This window comes from Phalaenopsis equestris, unplaced genomic scaffold (genome assembly GCF_001263595.1).
Source record: "Phalaenopsis equestris unplaced genomic scaffold, ASM126359v1 Scaffold000224, whole genome shotgun sequence".
Classification (NCBI taxonomy): domain Eukaryota; kingdom Viridiplantae; phylum Streptophyta; class Magnoliopsida; order Asparagales; family Orchidaceae; genus Phalaenopsis; species Phalaenopsis equestris.
This window is the reverse complement of record NW_018164666.1, coordinates 1,017,223-1,042,013: the sequence shown is the minus strand read 5'-3', so window position 1 is coordinate 1,042,013 and position 24,791 is coordinate 1,017,223. Positions and strand designations below refer to the sequence as shown.

General features: G+C 33.0%; 3 protein-coding genes across 7 annotated transcripts in view; all 3 read left to right on the top strand.

Annotated features, from left to right (window-relative positions):
* Positions 1 to 3,642, top strand: part of LOC110023521 (pre-mRNA-splicing factor RSE1) — a 65,139-nt gene extending 61,497 nt beyond the window's left edge. Inside the window, exons 13-15 of the mRNA XM_020722986.1 lie at positions 1,022 to 1,161; positions 1,589 to 1,697; positions 3,171 to 3,642. Coding sequence (XP_020578645.1) covers positions 1,022 to 1,161; positions 1,589 to 1,697; positions 3,171 to 3,362 — 441 coding nt within the window. The 3' untranslated portion in view covers positions 3,363 to 3,642. The remainder of the gene's footprint in view (positions 1 to 1,021; positions 1,162 to 1,588; positions 1,698 to 3,170) is intronic.
* A 4,732-nt stretch (positions 3,643 to 8,374) lies between these two features.
* Positions 8,375 to 12,888, top strand: LOC110023491 (serine/arginine-rich SC35-like splicing factor SCL33). 3 transcript variants are annotated; one of them, XM_020722942.1, is made up of 6 exons: positions 8,375 to 8,474; positions 9,907 to 10,072; positions 10,408 to 10,485; positions 11,138 to 11,302; positions 12,239 to 12,406; positions 12,488 to 12,888. In XM_020722942.1, the coding sequence occupies exons 2-6, from the start codon at positions 9,924 to 9,926 to the stop codon at positions 12,651 to 12,653; spliced, it is 726 nt and encodes a 241-aa protein (XP_020578601.1). In that variant the 5' UTR covers positions 8,375 to 8,474; positions 9,907 to 9,923; the 3' UTR covers positions 12,654 to 12,888. The 3 variants fall into 3 exon arrangements, with proteins under 3 accessions (XP_020578601.1, XP_020578600.1, XP_020578603.1); XM_020722941.1 differs by having other exon boundaries at positions 8,376 to 8,474; positions 12,236 to 12,406; XM_020722944.1 differs by lacking the exons at positions 8,375 to 8,474; positions 9,907 to 10,072; positions 10,408 to 10,485 and adding an exon at positions 10,792 to 10,963 and having other exon boundaries at positions 12,236 to 12,406.
* A 4,810-nt stretch (positions 12,889 to 17,698) lies between these two features.
* The window catches only part of LOC110023315 (glucan endo-1,3-beta-glucosidase 4-like), a 27,165-nt gene continuing 20,072 nt past the window's right edge, over positions 17,699 to 24,791 (top strand). The window contains exons 1-4 of one of the 3 annotated variants that reach the window (XM_020722651.1): positions 17,699 to 17,850; positions 18,643 to 18,747; positions 19,060 to 19,203; positions 19,573 to 20,829. In XM_020722651.1, the coding sequence (XP_020578310.1) occupies positions 19,077 to 19,203; positions 19,573 to 20,829 (1,384 nt within the window). In that variant the 5' untranslated portion in view covers positions 17,699 to 17,850; positions 18,643 to 18,747; positions 19,060 to 19,076. The remainder of the gene's footprint in view (positions 17,851 to 18,642; positions 18,748 to 19,059; positions 19,204 to 19,572; positions 20,830 to 24,791) is intronic. The other 2 variants (XM_020722652.1, XM_020722653.1) reach the window with 2 other exon arrangements.

The following is a 24,791-nucleotide window of genomic DNA, read 5'->3' as shown; positions in this document are numbered from 1 at the left end:
CAAGATCCTTTGCAGTACTTGTTGCTACGTGGTTACCACCACATAATTTTATAGGTTTTTTATGGTTTGACTACTCAGTGAAGAGACGCTTTAGCCAAATATCTTCACAAATTTTTTTCGGCCACATCCATAAACTCAGCTTCTGCACTACTGTAGACCATAGTGGGTCTTGTCACGAGATTACTCCATATAAATGCCACTAAGATCAGTCTCCAACCCCGCCGAATTAGTATTAGTTAACACTTCAATCATTTTAGGTAATTTTCACGTAACTACATCATTGTATTCTTCAGTAGGGCAATTCATGAATTAGCTTATCAAGCTTATAGAAAAGCAATTATCAAGCATAGCTTGAGCAAGATAGATGGGGTGTTGCCTCTGATACTAACCTTTGTCAAAATGAGCAATTTTACTTCGCCTCTTGTTTAGTATTGGGATTCTTGGGAGTATCAATTGATTTGTAGCCAAACATCTTGTTACTTTTAATAGATGATGAATAATTTTTTATTGTGTTAATGATCTATTTACAAGGTGAGTTAATTCTTTGTTCCTATTTCATGGTGAGATAAATTAATCAAACTTCTTTGGAAAATTTACATACATAACTCTTAATTCCTATGCATTTACATATCTGACCTCCAAACTTTAGTTTTCACATACATCTTGCCATGCATAAAAAACTGTATTTCATTATTTAAAAGTTAAAACGGTTGCATCTTTTTTTTCTTTTTTTTTATGAAAGATTTTGGTGGTATAAATGTAAACAATAAAGTTAGGTGTAGATATGCAAATACATAGGAATTGGGATTTTTTGTTCCACAATTTTCTTTCCCCCCCAGCCACACTCTAATCAGATTTTTTTGTTTCTTTCTTAACATTTGATGTTATTGTGGTTAGAGACAGTTTTGTAATTTTATTTCAACTTAGGACATTACTTTTAAGTTTTGAAAGAATGTGTTGTGCAAGAAACTATGTGATGGGTGCAATGTGAACTGATTTTTCTCTTTTACCGTATTTGCAGGGTTTTTTCTCATACAGACCCTCATTAGATGACTTGTTGAATGATTCTGATGACACTGACATAGCCTGCAAATCTTTAAGTAATAGCATTGTGGCAAGCTCACTTCTTGGAAGTGTGCTCCTCCTTGTTCCTATTACAAGGTGAGTTAACCACTTGTTCCTATTTCATGGTGAGATAAATTAATCAAACTTCTTAGGAAGATTTACATACATAACTCTTAATTGCTATATATTTACATATCTAACTCCTAAATTTCAATTTTTGCACGAATGCCACCATACTTATGCATAAAAATGTGTATTTTATTATTTAAAAGTTAAAACAGTTGCATTTTTTATGTGATATGACAGATTTCAGTGGTATAAATGTAAACAATAAAGTTTAGCTGTAGAGATGTAAATACATGGGTTTTTTTTTTTTTTTTACTTTTGTTTTTTGTGAAATATCATTAAACGGTTTTAGATTTTTTTGAGATTGGACTTTTATTTATTAGGACATTCTTGCATATCAAAGCTGTAAATCTCTCTCTCTCTCTGTATGATTTATGTTTAATTTATGAAATTGCAGTGAAGAGCACTATTTGTTAGAGACTGTGCAGGCCAGGCTTGCTGTTTATCCTTTGACTGCTCCTGTTCTAGGGAATGATCATAAGGAATTCCGTGGACGGCTCTCAAAGGTATGAGAAAACTTCTAAGCTATTATACTGGATAAATTTGTGGAATATTTACATACATACCTCTCAATTCTTTTGTATTTACATGCCACCTTATGCGTGAAAAGGTGCATTCACTTTTTAAAAGTTAAGATTGTGATATTTTTTATGTGATATGAAAGGTCTGGGTGCTGAAAATATAAAATGTAAACTTCAGGTGTTAGATATGTAAATACATAAAAATTGGGTTGGCATGTATGTAAATGCCCTAATTCTTTCATATTATCATAAATAATTCAAATTTAAATTAATGATGACCCAAAAAGGATTCTTCATCATAATTTCAAATTAATCTAAAAATTTAAATAAACTTTAAAATATTAAAAGTTAAATAAATTAAACTTGGATAACTTTCATTCTAAAAGAAGTAGAGAAGCATCCTCTGTAAATCTTTTTTTTCCCCCTTCAGGTTTTGTGTAGTATTTTTTTAACATATTTGAATGCATAGTGCAATCAATATCATCATCATTGGTTTTATCACAATAATTTGGGTTCTGGATCAAATTTAAAATAACAATTTCAGAACATTATTTATTGTAAAACTTGGTTAATAAAAGGGGGGTGGGAGGGCTTTTTAACTGAAGGTTATGGAAATCTGGTCCAAATGTTGGAAGATTCAATAGTTATTCATCAGCCACTTGTCTGATTCATGGCATTCAGATTTATGTAATCTAACTATTTAAATGTTGGAAGATTTACATACATTCCATTCAATTCCTATGTATTTACATGTATAACACCTATACTTCAATTTTGGCATGCATGCTATCTTTCCTATGGTTGAAAGGTGTATTTCACTTTTTAAAAGTGAAAATGTTGGCTCAATTCTTATATATTTACGTATCTAACACATAAATGTCAATATTTATATACATACCACCTTACCTATGCATGAAAATCTGTGTTTTTACTTTTCAAACGTTAAAATGGTGACTCAATGCCTATATATTTACATATCTAATCAAACACCTAAGCATCAAATTTTACATACATACCAACTTACTTATGCTTGGAAAGGTGATTTTCACTTTTTAGAAGTTAAAATGATGATATTTTTTATGTGATATGAAAGATTTGCCTGTCATAAATGTAAAAAAGCGAAATTTTGGTGTCATATATGTAAATATAGAAAAATTGGGTGGTATGTATGTAAATGCCCCCTTAAATATTTAGGAAATTTAAGTACATGGTGCACAATTCTTATGTATTTATATATCTCACACCTAACCTTTCATACTTATATATCTTTAATATCACATAAAAAAGAGCGCAATTATCATTTTTTTTAAAAGTGAAATACACATTTTTATGCTATGTACGTATATATGAAAGTTTAGGTGTGAGATGTGTAAATACATAATAATTCTGTGCTAGGTATGTAAATTTCCCTAAATATTTATCTATCAATGCTTCTGATAATCATTTGTGATGATTCAGGTTGGAGTTCCCACCATGCTTGATGGAGACATGCTCCTCCAGTTCTTGGAGTTGACTAGAATCCAACAGGAAGCTGTGCTCTCTCTCCCCAGCTTTCACAGCACAAATGCTTCTACTTCTGATTCACATCCTCCTCTCTCTGTGAATCAGGTCGTTCAGATATTAGAAAGAATTCATCATGCGTTGACCTGAAGGGTTGACTGATCTTTCTGTCAACCCTTTCATTGCTTCTGAGTCAAACCCAGAGTTAAATTTATTGCGGCTGTTATTGGATATTACTATGGCAACATAATGCATTACAAACACATGCAATACAGAGTTGAGTTAGCATCCTCTGTATGATCTGAAAAGATAAGCTTGAAATGGCAGATTGTTGATTATTTATTTTAATTTGTAACATTTTTTTTTTCCTTTTGATATGGTGTATGTGCTGATTACTATTAGTTTATTTCTATTAAATAATGCAGCTGTTATGAGGTATGTTATATATAATATTTCTAAACTTTTAATTATTTCTATTATTTTATTTTATTTTTTATTTTCCTAATACACATAAATAAATCAGACGGGGGTAATTGTCTTTTCGGGCCTCTTGAATTTGTTTTATTCATAAAATGATTCCCATTTATATAGGAGAATATCTGAAGTCCTACTTTAAAGAGGGCATTACAGAGGTATTGTTGAGATCTTACATGTACGAGCTCATTATCATGGTTGCGGGTCGTCAAAGTTGTTGGTCGTTCAGGCTGCAGGTCATCCAGGTTGTTGGTCGTCTCGAATGTGTGTTTCCCTATGAGAGATTTAGTGTGATGTGCTTTTGTTGTGCACATACATATCATATAATTGTTATCTATTTACATGTCTAACATCTGAAGTTTGATATTTATGCTTACAACACCTTGGTGCCATAATTTTGTGCTTAAAAATGTTTATTCAAAAATATTGTGATTGTGGTATTTTGCATGTGATGTTAAAAGATTTGAGTGATATGCACGTAAACATGAATGTTTAGGCGTTGGCCGTGTAAATACATGAGAATTGTGTATTAAGTTTGCGAATGCTCTTGTAGTCATTACTCTAAAAGGTTATATAAATAAATATCAATATATAGGTGTTAGATATGTAAATATTTAAGGTGTGGCATGTATGTAAATTTCCTTTTTCCTATTACTACTTTTATTGTCAATATTTACTCTATTATACTTATTTACTCCAAAAAAAAAAATGGCATATGCTAGATAAATTTAAATCATATTTTCTTTCGTTATTGCATTTAGGGCTGTAAACAAGCTGAGTTTGAGCTAGCTCAGGCTTGGCTCGTGTTCGAAATTGGCTTGTTAACAATGTGTTCGTGTTCGGCTCGATTTAAATTAAATCGATTTAAATATTTGTGTTTGTGTTCGGCTTGAAATTGACTCGGAAAAATTAAATTGAAAAAAAAAAAGATGTAAAGTGTGAGATTCGATCCTGGACCAAATATATAAAAAATAAGATGCTAACCACATTACCACATAAGATTTTATGATTTAAACTTATATATAAATATATATAATATAATATTATATAAATAATATATCTAATATATATAAATAATTATATATTTTTTAAATTTCGAGCTAAAACGAGCCGAACACGAGCGAACAAAGAGCTGCTCGTGTTCGGTTATTTTATTATTCGAGCTTTAAAAACTTGTTTGTGTTCGACTCGTTTACTTGACGAACGAGCCGAACACGAGCTACTTAACGAGCTGATTATGAGCTGTTCGCGAACAACGAACTTTTTTGACAGCCCAAATTGCATTTTATTCCATTTTATAAGGTTTAAATTTGTTTGTTTATGTAAAAAAATAATTTTGAAAAATTAATTATACTGCAATTTTTTTTTCTTATATTAATCTACTAGTAACTAAAAAGTTGGTTGAACTAAAATATGATTCAAATTTTATGATTAAGCGTAAAGTAATTCATTATTAGGAAAGTAAATAAAGTTTTAATTGATAGTTAAATTAACAAACGAATTAGGCCTAAAAAATAATTGCTGCCCTATTTAATTTCTTAAGCACGTAGTTGTTGTATAGTTGATCGTTTAATAAGACATATTTGCATAGATATCACTCAATTCCTTGTATTTACAAACTTAACACTTAATCTTAAATTTTTACATATGTGGCATCTTACGTTCTTACCTATGCATGAAAATGTGTATTTGGCATTGTTGTGATATGAAAGATTTGATGGTATAAATGTAAAAAATAAAAATTACATGAATTGGGTTGTATGTAAATGCCTCAAATTTTAAATAAATTTAGCTATTATTATTTATGTGTGCTAGAAAATTTGCGGTAGTAGAGTGACAGATTATCGTCTTAGCATGGTACGAAGATTCAACACACACTTAGAGAAGAGAAGAAAACTAGTTATGACGCCCTAAGTTCTTACGTGAAAAACTCATAAAGAGAAACATCATGGGGTGTGATTTAGCTGAAGAGTTTTACTGTTGAAAGACGATTATAGTTGCAATCACTTGTCTCACGGGTGGAAAATGTTTGCTAGGCTTCCCAAGTTACATCGTTGATGCACGCATGAGTTTGTTGTAAGATTGGGCGGCGACTGATAGCGATTGGTGACGGCCGACAAGTGTTGGTCGACAACAATCAGCGGTAATCGAAATCGTTCGGCAATGGTTTATTGTTGTCGATGGTGGTCAACTGCGACTGATGGTCAACTGGCAGTGGTCAACGATGGTCAGTGGTGATCAACGATTGCATGGATGATGTCAAACGTCAGCTACTTCTCAAAGTTTCAAACTCTTTCTCAAGCCTCAAGCTCTCGTCTCCTCTCTCATGAGAGGGGAAGGGACCTATTTATAAAGATTCATGTGCAATTAATACAGAAATATGAGCCACTTTGATCGGACGACTTAAGATGCTTCCCTCGATCAGATGTGGTGGTGTCAGGTGAGCTGCGCAAGATGGATGAGTGAAACTTGTGGTATCCAGGAACTCAGTATCACGACCTCGTAGAGGAAGTGTTCCTTCTTGGGGAGGAGGGCTGATATGAGTTCCTCAGAGCCGTGTGTTTCCCGTATGTTGCTAAGTTAGTTGTAAACAAACTCCATCCAATGTTATAGGTAGCGATTGTTGAGCCCAACGTAGGAGCTATAAGATCTCAAGTTGACACTCCTCCATTCTGTGCATTTGGTTTTTCAGAGAAGGACCTAGCACACCTTCCTCGGCAGGATAACCTTTTTTACGGTGGGAAGATGAAGAGGCGCACAATCTTTAGCTTCGTGACTACTCTCTGGAACAATGAGTGGAGCGAGATATTTCGTTGTCATGAATAATGTGTCCGGCCTCCATGTAGTAAGTCTCGCAAGAACTTCAGTGGTGGGACTGAAGTTCCCACATATGACGTCAAACTTATGTGTGCTAAAAAATTCGCGGCATTACAGTAGTATATATCTTCTTAGCATAGTACAAAAATTCAATACACACTCAGAAGAGAGAAGAAAAATTGTAATGATACCATAAGTTTTTACATGAAAAACTCATAGAGAAAAAAACCACAGGATCTGACTCAGCTGAAGAGTTTCACTAAAAAAAAGATGATTACAAGTGCGACCACTTGTCCCACAGGCGGGAAAATGTTACTAGGAATCCCAATTTACAACGTCGATGTACGGATGAATTTGTAGGAAAGGGCAACAACTAATAATGATCGGCAGCGGCTGAGAGGTGATGGTCTACAGCGGTCAGCGGTGGTTGACGGGGGTCGACTGCAGCCGATGGCGATCGACAATGGCAATGGTAGTGTTGTACTTCAACTCCTTTTTAAGGCTTCAAATTTTTTTCTCAAGTCTCAAGCTCTCATCTCCCTTCTCATGAGAGATGTGAGACTCTATTTATATAGTTTTGGATGCAATTAATGGAGGAATATGCACCACTTTGATCGAACGACTCAGAGGGCTTCCCTCGTTCAAACGACGTTTTATGGATATTTGAGTGCCTTAACGATGTTTGAATGGAAGGATCTTGGGCACGTTGGATTGGTCTTGCCTAGATGTTTGATTCGACTATGAACTTGTTGGGTTCGACATTCGTTTGACCTCTCAAATGTGTTTGAAAAACTTTCAAATATGGTTTAATGGCTTGATCGGGGCTCAATTTAGTTCATATTAGATTAATATTGATACAATTGGGTCTGTCTCGTCAAGCTGGTAAGTTTGAATAGAAGTAAGGTTGCTTCGAGATCAATGTCATACCTTAAGATTCAAGCCAATTGATGAGGATTTATTGGATGAGTATCAATTATAATGTAATGTTATTACTTAGTAGTAATGTTAAACTATCGAGAAAATCAAAGTCATCTTTTTGAAGATGCTTTAATGTCGATTTTGTTTATATGAAAAACATTTCCTTTAGAGTATGATCAAGCTTAAGCTAAAATACATCTTTAGTAATGAAAATTTATTAAATACGACTGACCTCACATCCTAACAACGATTTAGATGAGTCAGACCGTCATCAATCACACGACAGTTCATATGAAACGTGTCTGAACGTGAGTACTTATTTATCCTTAATAAGAGCAAGCGTAAACAAAAAATAATTAACACAGTTTTTGCCATTATCTTTTATAAAATGATAAATTATTTTTATTTTATCCATTTTTTATTTTTTTATAAATTTATTAGATTATATTTCATTATTATTAAAAAAGTGTTTGCACAAGTATTAAAATTTTGAGACATTTAAATAAATATCACCCAATTCTTATTCATTTACATATGAGACTCCCAAATTTTAATGACATTAATACCAAACTAACATTTCATATCACATCAAAAATATTATTATTTTAATTTTAAAAAAATGAAATATCTATATTTTCATATGTTACATATCTTCAAAATATATGTAAATCTTTCTAAAATTATATACCTTTATTATATTTTAATGTCAATTATAACAAATATGATAATTTCTAAATTTCTATTAGGGAAAACCAAAATTTTTAATTATGAAAATAATCATAAAAATAATTAAATTTCATTTCAATCATTTTAAAGGTCATAAGAAACTCATAATTTCAAATTGAATATGGGCTTTTTATAGCCGTCCGATGATGGTCCCCGGTCGGCAACATAATCGGCTCAGATTTAACCTAAATCGTAATCGGTTCTGATTAAGGGAATCTGAGCCCTCCGCTCGCCAGAAGGGAGAAGCTTCGAGAAGAGGACGGAGGGATTTAGCGAGCGGCAACTCGCCGTTAGGGTTTGCACCGAAGTTTCGACTTAGCTGTTGTGGTATGTTTCCTTCGCCTCTTTCGTCTTCCTCTTCTTGTTGGAACTATTAGGGTTTTGTATGGTGTCGTTTCTGCCGTTTTTCTTTGCACTTCTTGTTTGAATGAAATTATGGTGGCGTCCTAGCAAGGGGCGGTAGGGCTTTTTGGATTTTAGGGTTGTGTAGGATGATGAGTTGTTTGATCTAGAATTATAGATGTTACTAGTTGTTGGATCTGTTTCTCTAGGTTAGTATTGGTGGTGTGTTTTACTGCCCTTTAGCTTAGGCGACGTTCTTTTAAGAGGGGTTTGGATGGGATTGATCTTTGAAATTTTTTTGAGTGGTCGATTAGAAGAGGGAGCTCAAATATGTAGTGAAGGGGAGAAGTTGGAAGTAAGTTGTATTTGTATGTGATATTGTTGAAATTGCATTTTGTATCCGTTTTGATGGCTGATTTATAATGTATGGTAAGACATTGATTTAATTATGTGGTTATTCAATAAACTACTAATACCTTGGAATTTTTTTGGGAATTGAAAAGAGCTGAATCATGAATTTCCAGTGGGCTTAGTCGAAACCTTGCATAAGTGGTTTGTCCCGTACAAGATAATCAAAATAATAGTGAATACATCCAATTCTCATTCGAACCATGATCATAAGCATGCTTTTAATAGAAATGAAATAGGAAAAAACACTTGATTCATATTCCTAATGAGTTATTTGGCAGCTTGCGGGGTTTAATTCAATCAGGATTTACCAGGTCCTTTATCCTGTGGTGGTTAATTCCTAAAAGCTGCTTTGTTATAGGATTTGCTGAAATTGTTTAGAAATTTCTTTTAGGATTTAAATTTTCTTAGCTGAATTTAATTTTCGTTGTTAATATTATTAGTTATATTAATCATTCATTAATAATTTATTGAAATAATAAATCATTGATTAGAATTTTTAGATTAATTACTTCATTGAATTGATTGATTAATTACTTGATTGAATTGAACTAATAAATTTCTATATTTCTTGATTGAATTGGTTAGTAGTTTCATATATGTTGGGGATAGCGTTAACTAATATTGTTGTTATGTGTGCTGCTTAACCAGATATTAAGAAATGTGCATTCGTTGTGCTTTCGTTTATATGCTTTAGTAAAATATTTAATTCTCGCTACGTATGTTGATTTTACTTGAAATTTGATGATTTGTTTTCAACTTGATTGATTTTTTACACAGTTACCGTACTACATGTATTATTTTTGTGAATGTGTTTTAGTTTTTTAGTTGTTCAAAATTGAAGATTGTTGTTTCTATAAGTAGGATTACTGCTATATAAAATGGTTTCAATGTGGAGGATTGGAACCTATTATAACTTGTTAGATTTTGCAGTTCTCTTTTTTTACAAAGTTGATCTTAGAAAATAGGAGTCAATATATTTTGCACTACTTGGCAACTTGTGCTACAGGTTGATTTATTGGCAGAATGAGGGGTAGAGGATACAGCTATAGTCCTTCTCCGCCAAGGGGTTATCGTGGAAGAGCTCGAAGCCCAAGTCCAAGGGGAAGGTATGGTGGACGTAGCAGAGACCTACCTACAAGTCTTCTTGTAAGAAACCTTCGCCATGATTGCAGGTTTGTAATTTTTCCTATATGTGCGTGTAAATTAAACACTTGAAATTTTGGTTTCTCAAATAATTATCTAGAAGTTGCAGTAAATTTCAATGTTTATTTTGTTTACTTTTTGTAGTTCTTTCTGTATTGTGATGCTAAATATCTGGATCGTGTAATTTGTTTTTTAACTTGGTTTTGACATTTCATGCCCATGGCTTTTTTTTATGTTACTTGGGATTCATTGTAAAAGCTATAGATTGGCAATGAATTAAATCAGGGTTCTATTAAAATCCTATTGTATATCATGAACAATGAGGGGTGATCTTTAGATAAATCTTGGCTTGTCTTTGTTGCAGGCCTGAGGATCTTCGTAAGCCTTTTGGGCAGTTTGGTCCTCTCAAGGACATTTATCTTCCTCGTGATTACTACTCGGGGTGAGCATTTTTTTTCCTTTGTTGTTTTAAGTTGCGGGCAGTTGGCAATCGAGCAGCATGAAGCCAGTTTAAATATTTTTGTCACTATAAATGTCAGACAATTGAAATTTATGCTCCAATGCTGTGGCATTTTGCTATAATTCTTCAAACTATTACAAAATTTGGGGAATGAGGAGTGCAACGCTTCATTAATCTTGCATTCTCATTGGGTGCTATTTTTACAGTCCTAATTAGTGTGTAAAATGCATTGTGCAATTTTTTATTAAGGCTGTTGAGATCTAACAGTGAAAATAAAGATTTCAAGACACCAGTCAAGTCTCTTAAGAGTTCTATTCAAGAGGATGTAAGTATTTTTTGAAGAGAATGGCTAGTGAAGGGGGAAGGAAATGGGTTTGAAGTTTATAATTTTTGAAGATCTTCAAGTCTTGAAGAATTTCAAGTCATCTTTAAATCTGAAGAGTTCAAGATTAGCAGCCAGGTGCCTGCTTTACTTGATTTGCATGAAAAAATAACTGAAGCATTATTTGCTAGTGGTCTTCTATATTTTTTCAGGATTGTCTCAACCTTGAAGATCTTCTTTCATCAACATTTGCAAGTTTTACATTTATTACAAGAATTATATACATGCTTTTCTCTCCTTTTTTTTCTTTAGAGAACCTCGCGGATTTGGCTTTGTTCAATACGTCGACCCTGCTGATGCGGCAGAAGCCAAATATCAAATGGATGGTCAGATTCTTCTTGGTCGTGAGTTAACCGTTGTATATGCAGAGGAGAATAGGAAGAAGCCCTCTGATATGAGGGCAAGAGAGAGAGTCAGGTAACTTGAAAGATTTTTTTTTTTTAATGTATATCTTTTAGGGTCATTTACATGCATACAACACAATTCTTATGAATTTACAAATCTAACTGCCAATGCTTTATTTTGCATGCATAAAACTTAATCTTTAACATCACGTTTAAAATACCTCCGTTCATAACTTTTTAAAAGTGAAATACATATTCATGATGCATAGGTTTATAACATAAAGTGCTATAAATATAAATATGAAAGTTTAGGCCTTGTGTGGTATGTATTTAGATTTTCCTAATTTTTAACGTGCAGATTTTTTTTAAATTTTTATTATTTTTAAAATTTCTGAATGTGGCTTATATTTTACTTGTCTTTTTTTTCTACATCTTGGTTTTATACGTTTGGTATCTATATACTTTCAAGTTGTGATTTATAGTTTTGCTCTTCCATACGAGTTCTCTTTTTTTTTTTATTTGCAAATAAGTAAACTGATTTTTGTACTTGATACTCATTGTTTGGATGGTAGATTTGAGCGTGTTCTCTTACCTGCTTTGTGCATTTTCTAAAACTCTGCAATTGCTATATCCAAACTTTGCTCCATTGGTTGGATGCTTGCCTGACTAGTAAAAACATGCTTGATTTGATAACGATAATTGAATAAATCCACTTACGTTTGGATATTTTTTTTGGGGAAGTGAGGCATAATTCCTGCAAGATGCATTTATGTAATGCCTAAAGTTTGATTTTTTTTTTACATTTGTACGACTCAAATCATTAATATCACTTAAAAATCTCTGTTTTACCAACTTTTTAAAATTGAAGTACACGTTTTCATGCATAGTTAAATGTTATAATCATGCTTCATAACATAACATCCATGTTGTTGGGCATGCAGTTTGCTCATGCATCACATCCCAAGTTTGCTAAATTTTCTTTGCTTGTGCTGTTCTCAACTTACAGCAGACCTTACGGTTCTCGGAGGTCACCTCCACGCTATTCTCGTTCAAGGTCTCCACCAGCTCGCCATCCCTCGAGATATTCTCGTTCCCCTCGTCGTCCGAAATCTCGCTCCCGCAGTCCCGTTTACCATTATTCCCGATCACCATCTCCAAAGCATGGTCGACGGTCCAGGTAAACCCTAAACCCTAAACCCTAAACTACCAAAAAGTTAAAACTGTTATCGTTAACTCTTTTCCAAAATGTTGCCAACAGATCTGCTTCTCCTGAAGATCCCCGAGCTCAAAGGGAAAGATCTTTCTCCCAATCTCCTTATGCTGCGGGGTCGAGGAGCAGGAGCCCCATTCAGGAGGAAGATGATGATGCTGAATATGCAAGGAGGAGCTCTCACAGGGAAAGATCCCGTTCTTATAGCCAGTGAACAGAGAAGCTGTGGCTTTATTGCCGAGTTATTTTGTCTCATCATCTTTTTTATTCAGACTAGTGTTTTGGGATCTAACATACATGCAATTGTAATGAATATGTTGCAATATACACTGCCCGCCTTCTTCAAATGATTGCAAACATGAATAAGTCTAGTTATGTCTTCACATTTTGATGTTGGTTAGCTTTTATGTGTTAAATGAACTCCTAGGCTTGCTGCTGCTTTCTTTTCTAGGTTTTTTTTTTTTTTTTAAAAATTCCTTGTCTTGGTTGTCTCTGGAATTGTCCTATCGAAACCTTTATATTTTATGCCCTCATAAAGAGGCATTTATCAAGATAATTTATGCCATTGCATGCCCTGTAGGGTCTGTTTTCTTATGAATGTTTTACCGCTTTATTCTGTGTGATTATATCCCTTTCATTGTAGTTTGTTTTGCTTCACCTGAGAAGATTGCAATTTTTCTATTTTCAAGGTGTAAAAGGAGAAGTTTTGTTTCAATTCTATGATAAAATTTATCATATTTGGTAGGCTTCTTCGAAAAAGGATGAGGGTAGCCACCCCCATTGTTGCCTTATCAGCTGATCTTGATGGTGTTGCCAAAGTCACCATCATTAATTGGAAATTATAACAAAACCTTTTTTCTCTTGCTAGAATCTTCCACTGAGTGGTATGGTCATGACACTTTGAACCTTCCATTTTTTACTCTTATGAAAATAATGGTGCTTGGATAACGCAACCAATATTAAGTAATCATTGATGCATAGTGGAATTATAGGTTGTATAATCATTTCCTTCGGTTAGGATGGTATGATACTCATAAGCTTTTAATATTTGTTTTGACGATGCATCTCTTTTAAAGCCATGTTTGTGACTCTAGCGATTAATTTGCAGATTTTTTAAAATGTTTTATGCAAGAAGCCTTACCATAACTACTAGAGAAAGTGTCATGGATATGTGAAAAAAATGATGGAAGTTATCTTTGGATATAATTATAGACAACCTTTTAAGGCTATAATGGGGGTTTATCCCCGATCTTAAATTGCTCACGTAACACAGCTTATTACGATTTTTTTGGTCAATCAACATTTTTGAAGCAATTATTCACAACACTCGCGATGGACTATTACTCAACGACAATCAATAATGACCCCTGCAACCTGCAGTCAGAGTATGGTTATACAACTTTGTAATTTCATATTATATAATTTAGAAGAATGAACTTGCGCACTCATCATTTATAGTAAACTATTTCAACTGAGCTAGGTTGTGTGATTTTTCTCCCTTTCAAGGGCTTTCAACGTACAAAGTCGAAGTGTCTCCTCCTGGTTACTTCTCTTCTGTTATATGTGAGTGTTGGATTCTCGTGCAATGCTAAGACCATAATTCATTACTCTACCGTCGCGAATTTTCTGGCACGCATCAATTTTATGAGCTCATCACTATAATCCATGTGTTTACAACGATCTATGTGGTTCACAGTTTGTGTAGCTCCCGACTTCAACCCCGACGACCACAAACGTCATTCATACTTATCACTACGACCTACGTGGTTCACAGCTAATGCAGTTTCTTTGGTCAATCAACGCTTCTGAAGCTATCATCTACAACACTCACGACGCATTACTACCTATACAACAATCAACAATGACAATTACAACCTGCAGTCACCAAGTACTGTAACCATATTATAGTTATATAACTTTGTAATTTCTTCTTCCCTAATTTTGGAGAAGAATGTAGTTGTGCACTCATCGTTCATATCGGATTATTTCAATTGGGCTAGACCTCATGGTTTTTCCCTATTTCAAGGGTTTTTCACGTACAAAGTCGAGGTGTCTCCTCCCACTTATTTCTCTTCAATTATCTGTGTGTGTTGAATTCTCGTGCAATGTTAAAACGATAATCCATTACTCTATCACCGCGAATTTTCTAGCTCGCATTAGGTCTGACCAAATTAAAATGATTATATCAATGTGTGTTATATATTATGAATGATATTTTTTTGTCATAATTGATAAAAAATTTTAATAAACGACGGTATATGTGAATCACAAACTATGAGTTTCTTTATGAAGTAGAAGTCTTAACATGTGAGCTATCATCAATAACTCATAAGTGATTTATTCATTCATTCTCTTTGTCTTAGGAGAGAAATGTGTGTTGGCTTTTATAAGGACAACTAATAATGTTGTTTGTGCTAGTGACTAGTATAAAAAATTGTGTTGAGGACATACGATGATGTTAATGTCATTAGAGGTCGTTGGCCTTGTTAGAATTGATGTACCTCAATGTGGGTGTCAATGATGTGCTCTAGCATTGATGTTAGACGTCAACTTTATTGTAGATAACAAACATTCATATTAATATTTGCGATGGGCATTGATCTTATTCGCAATGACTAATGTTAACTTTAATGATGCTAGTAAGTGCTTGCTTTATTGGCAACAACAAACAATAACGAGTGTTGACATTTTTTATGATGTATATATTAGTGTTAATATCAACAATGTGTCAACCTTATTAATAAGAATGTTAATCTATACTGGTGACAACGTGTTGATGGTGCACTTCGACCTTTATGTTGATGACAATTATTAAATTTATTGACAATGAACTGCATTGACATCAGTGCTAATAGTTGGCGTGAGCATTATTGATAATGATGGGTGTCAATGTTAGCCCAAATGAGAAGCATTAAACTTGTTGGTGATTAATGATAATTATTAGTGTAAGCCTTCTTGGCAATAAGATCTATCAATAGCTCACATGCCAACCATCAAATTTCATTTTTTAGAATCCCTTTTATTTGATCTCATCTCCAAATAGATTTACAAAATCAAATATGATGTGATCATTTCATCGAGAACTAATGCACTCCCTTAAATGGTATACTTTGAAGCCCTTGATCATGTGATATTTCTAAGGTTGTGTTTGGTAGCATATTATTAATAGGATTTAGCTAAGAATTTAACTTAAATTCAGTCAAACACAAAAAAAAAAAAAAAAAAATCATTTTTACGACATAAAAGTGGGTTTAGTAAATCTGATTTAGTAATTCAGACATACTTGTTTAGTTGTCGTTGGTCAGCTCTTCTGTCTAGTCCAAATTAACGTAAATCTCAGTTGCAGCCAAAAAATCTTGAGGGTTTCAATGACATTAGTATGTTTTACTTGAACATTTTAGTTATAACCTTGTTGAAAATAAAATTCAATAAATTTTTTTTATGATATAAAAGTATAAGTATTAATCTAATTACCGTCTTTTATTTACCAAAACGTAATATTCTCACGGACTCATCTAACTAACAACAACAACAACAAAAAATGTTTCCCACTAAGCGGGGTCGGCTACATGAATCCTTTTTTCTCCATTGTGTCCTACTTACTGTCATATTTTCAATTAATTCTAATAAATTAAAATCATTTTTTATACAATGTGTCCAAGTCTTCCCAGATCTTCCTCTGCTTTTCTTAACATAAGTTATATCCAAAACACATGCTCTTCTAATCAGATCATCTGATGGTTGATGTTTAATGTGACCAAAGCATCTAAGACAACTCTCTCTAATTTTGTCCGTCACTAGAGCTACGCCAACCCTACCACGAATATATTCATTTCACATTTTATCTCGAAGTTATCATTTTCATTTGGGCAACACTTGACCTAATTTCATTTAACCTAATTTCATTCCTCTCTTTTAAAAACCAACATTATGGTGAAAATTTAAGTACAAAGGACAATTTGAGCGTCCTTCGAATCAAAATCCACTCATTATGTCTGATTGTAAACGTTGGCCCCACATTTGCCCCCATTTAGCCGTACTAATCATAATTAGCCGCACTAATTAAATATTCATTTATTAATATATATTGTAACTGCATGATCATGAATTGTGAAGAGGAAAGGGCATTTACATTCATACCACCCGATTCTTGGGTATGTGAATGCCCTTTTCTATTCAAATACCATCATTTTTATTTTTAAAAGAATGAAATACAATTTTTCATGCATAATTAAATTGGAATGTACGTAAAAATTATAATTTTGATGTTAGATGTGTAAATACATAGAAATTTCTGGAAATCATTTTTCCTTGAAATTTAAATAGGTAGGACTCAATTCCTATGCATTTATGCATCTCACATCAAAGAAAAAATATTGCATATATATACCGCATTCAGAGATCCATGCGGTGTCCGATCCTGGCCGTAGATCACGGTGATCTACGATCAAGATGTATTTCGGTGGGAAAGTCTGATTTTTACAATTAAAGTGTTTTTCTTATGCATGAAAATGTGGATTTTTGAAATCCATCTTTTTCATATATAGAAAAAGGTGCTTAGGAAGTAAAAATTAAAGTTTGGGCGTGACACATGTAAATGCATAAGAATTGAGTGCTATGTATGTAAATTTCCATTTTTTTTAATTTCAATATTAACTTCAAAATTAATAAGTTGATATTAATCATTTAAATAATAAGGAATTTTTGTACACAACACCTAATTCTTATGATTTTACTTGTCTTGCACCCAAACTCGCATTTTTACAAATCAAGCATCTAATTTATGGATTTTACCACTTCCCAATAGTAAAATTCACATCTTCATGCAGAACAGGGTGCTTGATCTGTAAAAATGGGAAAAATTTTACGTACGTTAAGGGGCACGCAGAGATGTGTACATAATAGGGTACACGGGGTTTATACAGGGATTATAAGAGGGTTATAACCCGTCGTACCTCCCGTGTAACCTCCCGTGTAATTCCCCTGTAATCCCGCTGTAACCTTGTAATCTCAATGGATAAAATAAAAACGCGGGTTACAATTGAGTTACACGAAAATTACAAGAAAGTTATAACACGCTTGTAACCCTCATATAACGCCTGTATACTCTATTATGTACGCATTTCTGCGTACACTTGACGTAAGTAAATTTTTTCCATAGTCTTTGAGAGGAGATAGATAAAATTATAAGAATTGAGTGTTGAGTATGGAAATTTCCGTTAAATTAATTTGATAACTGCTCTTTACTTAACTGTCTTTTTAGCTTCCATGGAGTCATCGTAGAGTCCAAAGATCTCAGCATTTTACAGGATTCGAATGAGAGAGCTGAGCTCTGTGAGCTCGGAGGCTAGCTAGGGTTCGTCTTCTCCTATCCTGCTTACTGTTATTATAAGAAAAAGAGCTGCATTCAGGTGTTGTTCGTCTCCCTCTCTTCTTCAGTGTGTTGTCACGGTGGCTTTGTATTTAGGGTTTTCTTCTTTTTTGTGTTTAGTATAAGTGGATTCGTGAGATTACTCCCTCATTCTGCGATTTTTGAGATGAGAACAGTGCTTTTAGTTGAAATAGAAATGCCGGGAAAGGTTTTTGTAGGGTTAGTTTAGTGAAAGATGGGATTTTTGGAGAAGGGAATGTGTGTTATTTATCTTATTTAATTTTATTTTTTCACTTGTAGTATCTGGCATTGTTCACATTTTTTTTTTTTGAAGATTTTGTGTTCGGTTATGATGGTTGGAGTTCGGAACTGCGTTGATTCTGCTAGTACTTTGTCTATTGAGTCGTTAGTAATTGGGGGCGTTTAATCTAGTAAAGTTTAAGTTTTCTTAAGATCAGAAAGAATCGAAATTTAAGTTTTAAAAGATGAGTGAAGTAACAGATTGGGATATAGAACATTTGGGTTTGTTAAAGCTGTTAAAGCATAATCGATAGCTCTTAACCTCAGGTATCAGGATCTGTTCTATCATATATATATATATATATATATATATATATTGTAGGACTGCAAGAGAATCAAAATGTTGCACGTTTTGTGGCGTATTAGGTTGCCAATGGATTTACCTACAACAGCCATGTTTTCTGTGGTTGAGCAGCATTTTATATTTATTGGACCTCAATGTAAATTCACGATTAGACTTAAGCTACTCTGTCAGTTCTATTTTCTGCTTCATTCCAAAAAATGATTTGGAATTTATGATTTTCTCTTCTAGGTTTATTGCTTTTGATTCATCTAAGATGTTCAATGAAAGTTTGGCCACTAAACGACATCAAATCTCTGGCTGATAACTCAACAATTTGAAAATTTGAAGAGGAAAGTAAGCTCTCCAGTAATGTTTGTTTATGCTTTTAGTTCCTTAGTCCTCTAGGTGTCATTCTAAAAGGTTATATATGTTATTTTTTAATAATTTTTTTTTGTCTGAAACAATTCGGATTGTTAATTAGTTTTGTCTTCTTAATGATTCTAAGAGAACCTTAATATTTATAAATTTAGCATTGTGGTAGAAATAATAAGATTTTAAATTCTTCAAAACTCTTTGGAGTTTTGTTCACATCTTTAATGTTATGGACTATGTATTTGTTAATTACTGTTTACTTATTTTAGTCTATGGCTTCTTTGTTTCTTTCAGTTTCACTACATTAGAACATGTGTGAATCTCATCCCGCGTGTCGTTCTAGACTGGTTGCAATTTTAGAGGATTCGACCCAACCGCTTGCCATAATATGGAAAAGAAGTGTTATTCTGCTCATCTTTTTGTTCTCAGTTGTTTCAGGTATTCAATTATTTTTTCTTATCTTGACAACTAGGAAAGATTTTTAATTTTCTTCTCCTCGCAAGAAGTTGAAGAGATTTTGAACATGTTACACTTATAAAAATTAGCTTTGATATTGACAAGAATACATCTTTCAACCATTTGGTTTTTATTATTTCAATTCTTTGTTTATTTAGGTTCATTCGTAGGGATTAACATTGGTCTTCTTTTATATTGACAAGATTACATCTTTCAACAATTTGGTTTTTATTGTTTCAATTTTTTGTTTATATAGGTTCTTTCTTTGGGATTATCAATGGTTTTCTTTAATATTGGCAAGATTACATTTCAACAATTTGGTTTTTATATGTCAATTTTTTGTTTATTTAGGTTCATTTGTTGGGATTAACATTGGCACGGACATTTTGAATTTACCATCCGCGCCAAGCATAGTTTCCATCCTCCAATCTCATAAAATCAAACATATACGATTATTCGATGCTGACCACCAAATACTAGCCGCCCTTGCAAACACAGGAATAGAAGTAATGGTTGGTGTTCCAAATGATCAATTACTACGAATAGGAGAATCTCAATCTGCAGCAGCTGACTGGATCAATAGAAATGTTGCAGCTTATCTTCCCGGAACCAACATCACCTACATTGCAGTTGGAAATGAAGTCCTCACCACCATTCCAAATGCCGCTCTCGTTCTTGTTCCTGCAATGCAATTTCTCCAGTCTGCTCTTCTAGCTGCTAACCTGAATTTTCAGGTTAAAGTTTCTAGCCCTCAATCTATGGACATGATTCCCAAATCCTTTCCACCATCCACAGCCACTTTCAATTCAACTTGGAGCTCAATAATGTATCATTTTCTCCAATTCTTGAAGAATACAGGAGCCTCATTCATGTTAAATGCTCAGCCATACTATGGATTTGTGAAAGCAAATGGTATTTTCCCCATTGAATATGCACTTTTTCGTTCTCTCAATCCTGACAATCAGATTGTTGATCCGAATACCCTTTCTTCATATTCAAACATGTTTGATGCGATGGTTGATGCTGCTTACTACTCGATCCAAGAACTAAATTTTTCCGGGATTCCAATTATTGTGACTGCTTCTGGGTGGCCGTCGAACGGCGGGGACGACGAACCATATGCTAATGTGGATAATGCGTTGGCTTATAACACAAATCTTGTTCGGCATACACTCAATAATTCTGGGACACCCAGTCAACCGAATAACCCAGTCAATGTATATATCCATGAGTTGTTTAATGAAGATCTCTTGCCAGGGCCTCTTTCAGAGAAGAACTGGGGATTATTTTTGCCTAATAGAACGGTTGTATACGCTCTAGATTTTGCGAATGCAGCCAATGGCAGTGCGGCACTATCAGGGATGAGTGGTGTTTTCTGTGTGGTGAATCCCAGTGCGAATCCGAGAGATGTGAAGCAAGGACTGGACTGGGTTTGTGGCCCTGGGGGTGCGAATTGTAGCGCTATCCAAACTGGGAAGCCATGTTATGAAGCTGACAATATTGTTGCTATAGCTTCCTATGCTTATAATGACTATTACCATAGGATGCAAGCAAGTGGCGGAACGTGTAACTTCGATCACACGGCCATGATTACTACAAATGATCCCAGTAAGCCCACTTATCTTTTGTGATTTCATTATTTCAATTTTTTTGTGAAAGTAAATTTTGAATTTGAATGAAACAAAATGCGTATTGAAGTTATGGAATATAGGTGTTTATTGCTTATGAGCATTGTGAAATCCTTCTATTGGATTTTGGTGTAGTTTTAGTTGGGAGTAAAGAATGCATTGTTTGTTCACTCAGTGCTCGTAAAGGATGCCCTTTTGTTCAGCAGAGCTTCTGAGCATTTGCAGGAAGTTCTTAAAATTTAGAATTAGAATGCTTAAAGAATAGTTTGTTTAGCCTCCTGCTTCCATTTCAGCTTAATGTTTGGAGTATCTTTTGCTTGAGTTCCTAAAGCATATCAGTTTTTCTCGAGGGGTTTGATTGTTTGTTCAGAATTCTCATTTGATTGTATATGGACTGAAAACATGCTTTCTAAATTAATGATTTTGTTTTCACTCCTATTTCGTGTGAGATTAAAATCATTATATTTGAGGGGGGTTTGAAGGTTTTCCGGGTTCAAAAACAATAATAATTTTTAATTACAATCAACTTAATGATAAAATCTAAATTTCATTTTTTTTAACATATTTTGGAACTCCATATGTGCTTGATCAATCTAATATTCTTTTATTAAGCTTAGAATCATAGTTTAAAAAACCGGTTGGAGGTCCGATTCCGGGTGGCCTAAAAACCGCCCTCGCATTGAACCAGAGTGATTGCCTGGAACCGGCGGTCTAACCGTTGGATAGATTGAAATCGACAGTCCAACCGATGATCTAATTTATTTTTTAAATGTTTTTTTAGAGATATTTTTTGGGTTACAATATTTGATTGCTACTCTTCTTTTTAAGAGTCAGTTAAATTAGTTGTTTAAGTTCACATATGATTTTTATTTCATGATATATTTTTTATAATACACATACTGCGACATTATTATGTCATTTAGGTTACATTTAATATTTTTTATATTTACTAAATCACTCGGCTCAACTCTGATTTAACCGGTGAACATTGAACCTCCTCTTTTGGTTCAATGTCCGGTCTGACTTTCTAAACCTTCCTTAGAACAGGGAAACATGTTGGAGATTTGTTGGAAAAACAGTGATATATAATGATTATTATAAAAAAAAAATGAAGAGTTCTTTGTGTTTATGTGTAAAGAAAATTTCTTTGTTTGAAAAAAAAAACATTGAAAAAAAAAACTTTTACACCTGTATATCCCATGTTTTTTAAACTATAATTTCATATAATCAATTGCTTTAACACTCAAATTAGTTTTATCTTAACAATGGTCAAATGGAAAGGTTGTTATCGTTAATTTTTCATGTTTGCGTTAATTTAAGCTAAGTACCATCATCACCCACTTCATCCAAGCCACCGAAGACAAGCATGATACTATTAAAAGCTAATTTTTGAGCCATAAAACCTTCATCAATTATTGTTATTTAGAGTATCATGATTTAATGAGTTCAATGCTTAAATGTTTTATAGTTTTAAAAAACATCAAGACATCAATACAAATGTCATTCTTCGAAGCAGACATTGTTTAAAATGATATTTAATATCGTGTTTTCTACTTGATTTATTTCTTCTATTATTGGTATAGTGTAATAAGGTTCGAGTGAGGTAAGCTTTAATAGAGATTAAAATAAAATAATAATAATAAGTAGAATGAAAAAGTAAAATGTGGAAATTTTGTAACTAACTTAAAGTTAGTAGTTAATTAAAATAATAATTTATTTTATAGTTTTATGAATACCATATTTATGTTTGGTATTTACTTTAGAAGAGTCGACATCAGGACAAATATTATCGAATTAAGCATCATTGAGGTGAGTACTTGTATTTTTAATCCATGATAATATTTTTATTATCGATTGTTATGCATTAGTGAATAATGATATTTGCAAAACTTTATTTTTATTTATATATTTTTCTTTATTAGTCACATTGTAATGAATGTTTATAGCTACTTAATATGATAATTTGTGTATATCATATATATTATATTGAATTGAATGAAACGATCATATAAATAATATATTTATGTTAACTGCTTGTATGTGCAAGACTGACTATGATAGAGAAAAATATTACATCAGGACTCTTAACGTACAACTACGTTCAGAGTTCACTGATATGCGAACACGTGGAGGTGACAGAAAAATAAAAAAAATTGTTTTAGTGCAAGAGAATATTCATTCCGTGTTATTTCGCATTATTCAGGTGTTATTGTGTTCTGGGAATATTTTCGGTATTATAATAACACAATAACACATAAATACCACCACAATAACATATGAATAACGCGAAATAACACAGGAGGAATATTCTTCTGTGTTACCGGATCGGATCACAGGAAAGCTCGCGTTTCCTTGAAGCCACTTGTCCGCATATCAGTGGACTCTGAACGTAGCTCTACGTTAGGAGTCCTGATGTAATATTAGTCACCCTTTGAGGGTACTAGTAGAGGAATACTTGGGTACCCGTGCACGTATATGAAAATGAATATTGATATTGATGTGTCTTATGTGATAATTTTTAGATGGTGCTCTTGTGATAGTTGTATAGATACACAGTGATATTGTTTTGTTATTGATATTGTAAGATTTTGTGATGGTAGTATGACAAAGTAAAATGTAAAAATTTTATATCTAACTTAAAGTTAATAGTTAATTAAAATAATAATTTATTTTAAAGTTTTATGAATACCATGTTTATGTTAGGTGTTTACTTTAGAAAAGTCAACATCAGTGCAAATCTTATTAAATTAAGCATCATTGAGGTGAGTACTCATACTTTTAATCTATAATAATATTTTTTTTCTCAATTTTTATGCATTAGTGAATAATAATATTTGCAAAACTTTATTTTGATTTATATTTTTCTTTATTAGTCACATTATTATGAACGTTTATAGCTACTTAATATCATGCATTTGTGCATATTATATATAATATATTGAATTGAATGTGAATATCATATAAATAATATATTTATATGATCGAATTAAGTATCACTAAGTTACCCGTGCACGTATATGAAAATGGATATTGATATTGATGTCTTATGTGATAATTTTTAGATTGTATTTCTGTGATGTTTGTATAGATACACAATAATATTGTTGTGTTATTTACATTGTAAGGTTCTTTAAATAATATTAAATGTTTTTTTGATTTATTAAAAGGTTAACTGACGTGCATAATGCTTTATTTTCTCTTGTATTACTGTAGTTTTTAAGTATGAATATTCACTGACTTGTTTAGCTCAGTTATTTTTAAATTAAGGGTTTGTTTGGGGCAGCTGTAGCTTATTGAATAATCTGTTGATAAGCTAGGTGGGGTAGCTATTACAATTTTTTTTTTTATGGAAAAGCTAGACCGTAGTCAGAAAGTTGTTACCGTATTTAGATATGTGTTGTGTGAAAATACTATTTTCAGCGTTTTGAAAACGCACAAGCTGCCAAAATACGATTTATCCAAACAGACCATGTGCGTTTTCAAAATGTTACCGCACTAAATAAGTTGCCCCAAACGGGCCCTAACTCTTCAGGTCAATTAAGTGATTAGAAGATGAAAGATAAGCACAAAACATTTATAGAACATGCGACCAACCCGTAACGAGGTAATTTTAATTATATTATTTTAATTTACGTGTATATATATATATAATTTTAGAAAAATATGAAATCAAACTGACCTCATATTTTTCACAGTTTAAATGAAAGAGCGCTCTACCTGAAATCCTGTATCTATCCCGAGCGATAAACACAAGACTTGAGGATGAGACTCGATCAAATAAACTAAGAAAACATATGACATCCGTTCGGGTCTGCGAAACCGTTTTATTTGCCGACAAGTTCCCCTATTTAATACAAATAATTAAATAAGGTTTATTTTAAGCTGGGTTCGGAAAAGCTTCCTATAAGGGCATGCCCCTATAGTTAATTACATCTTAAATGA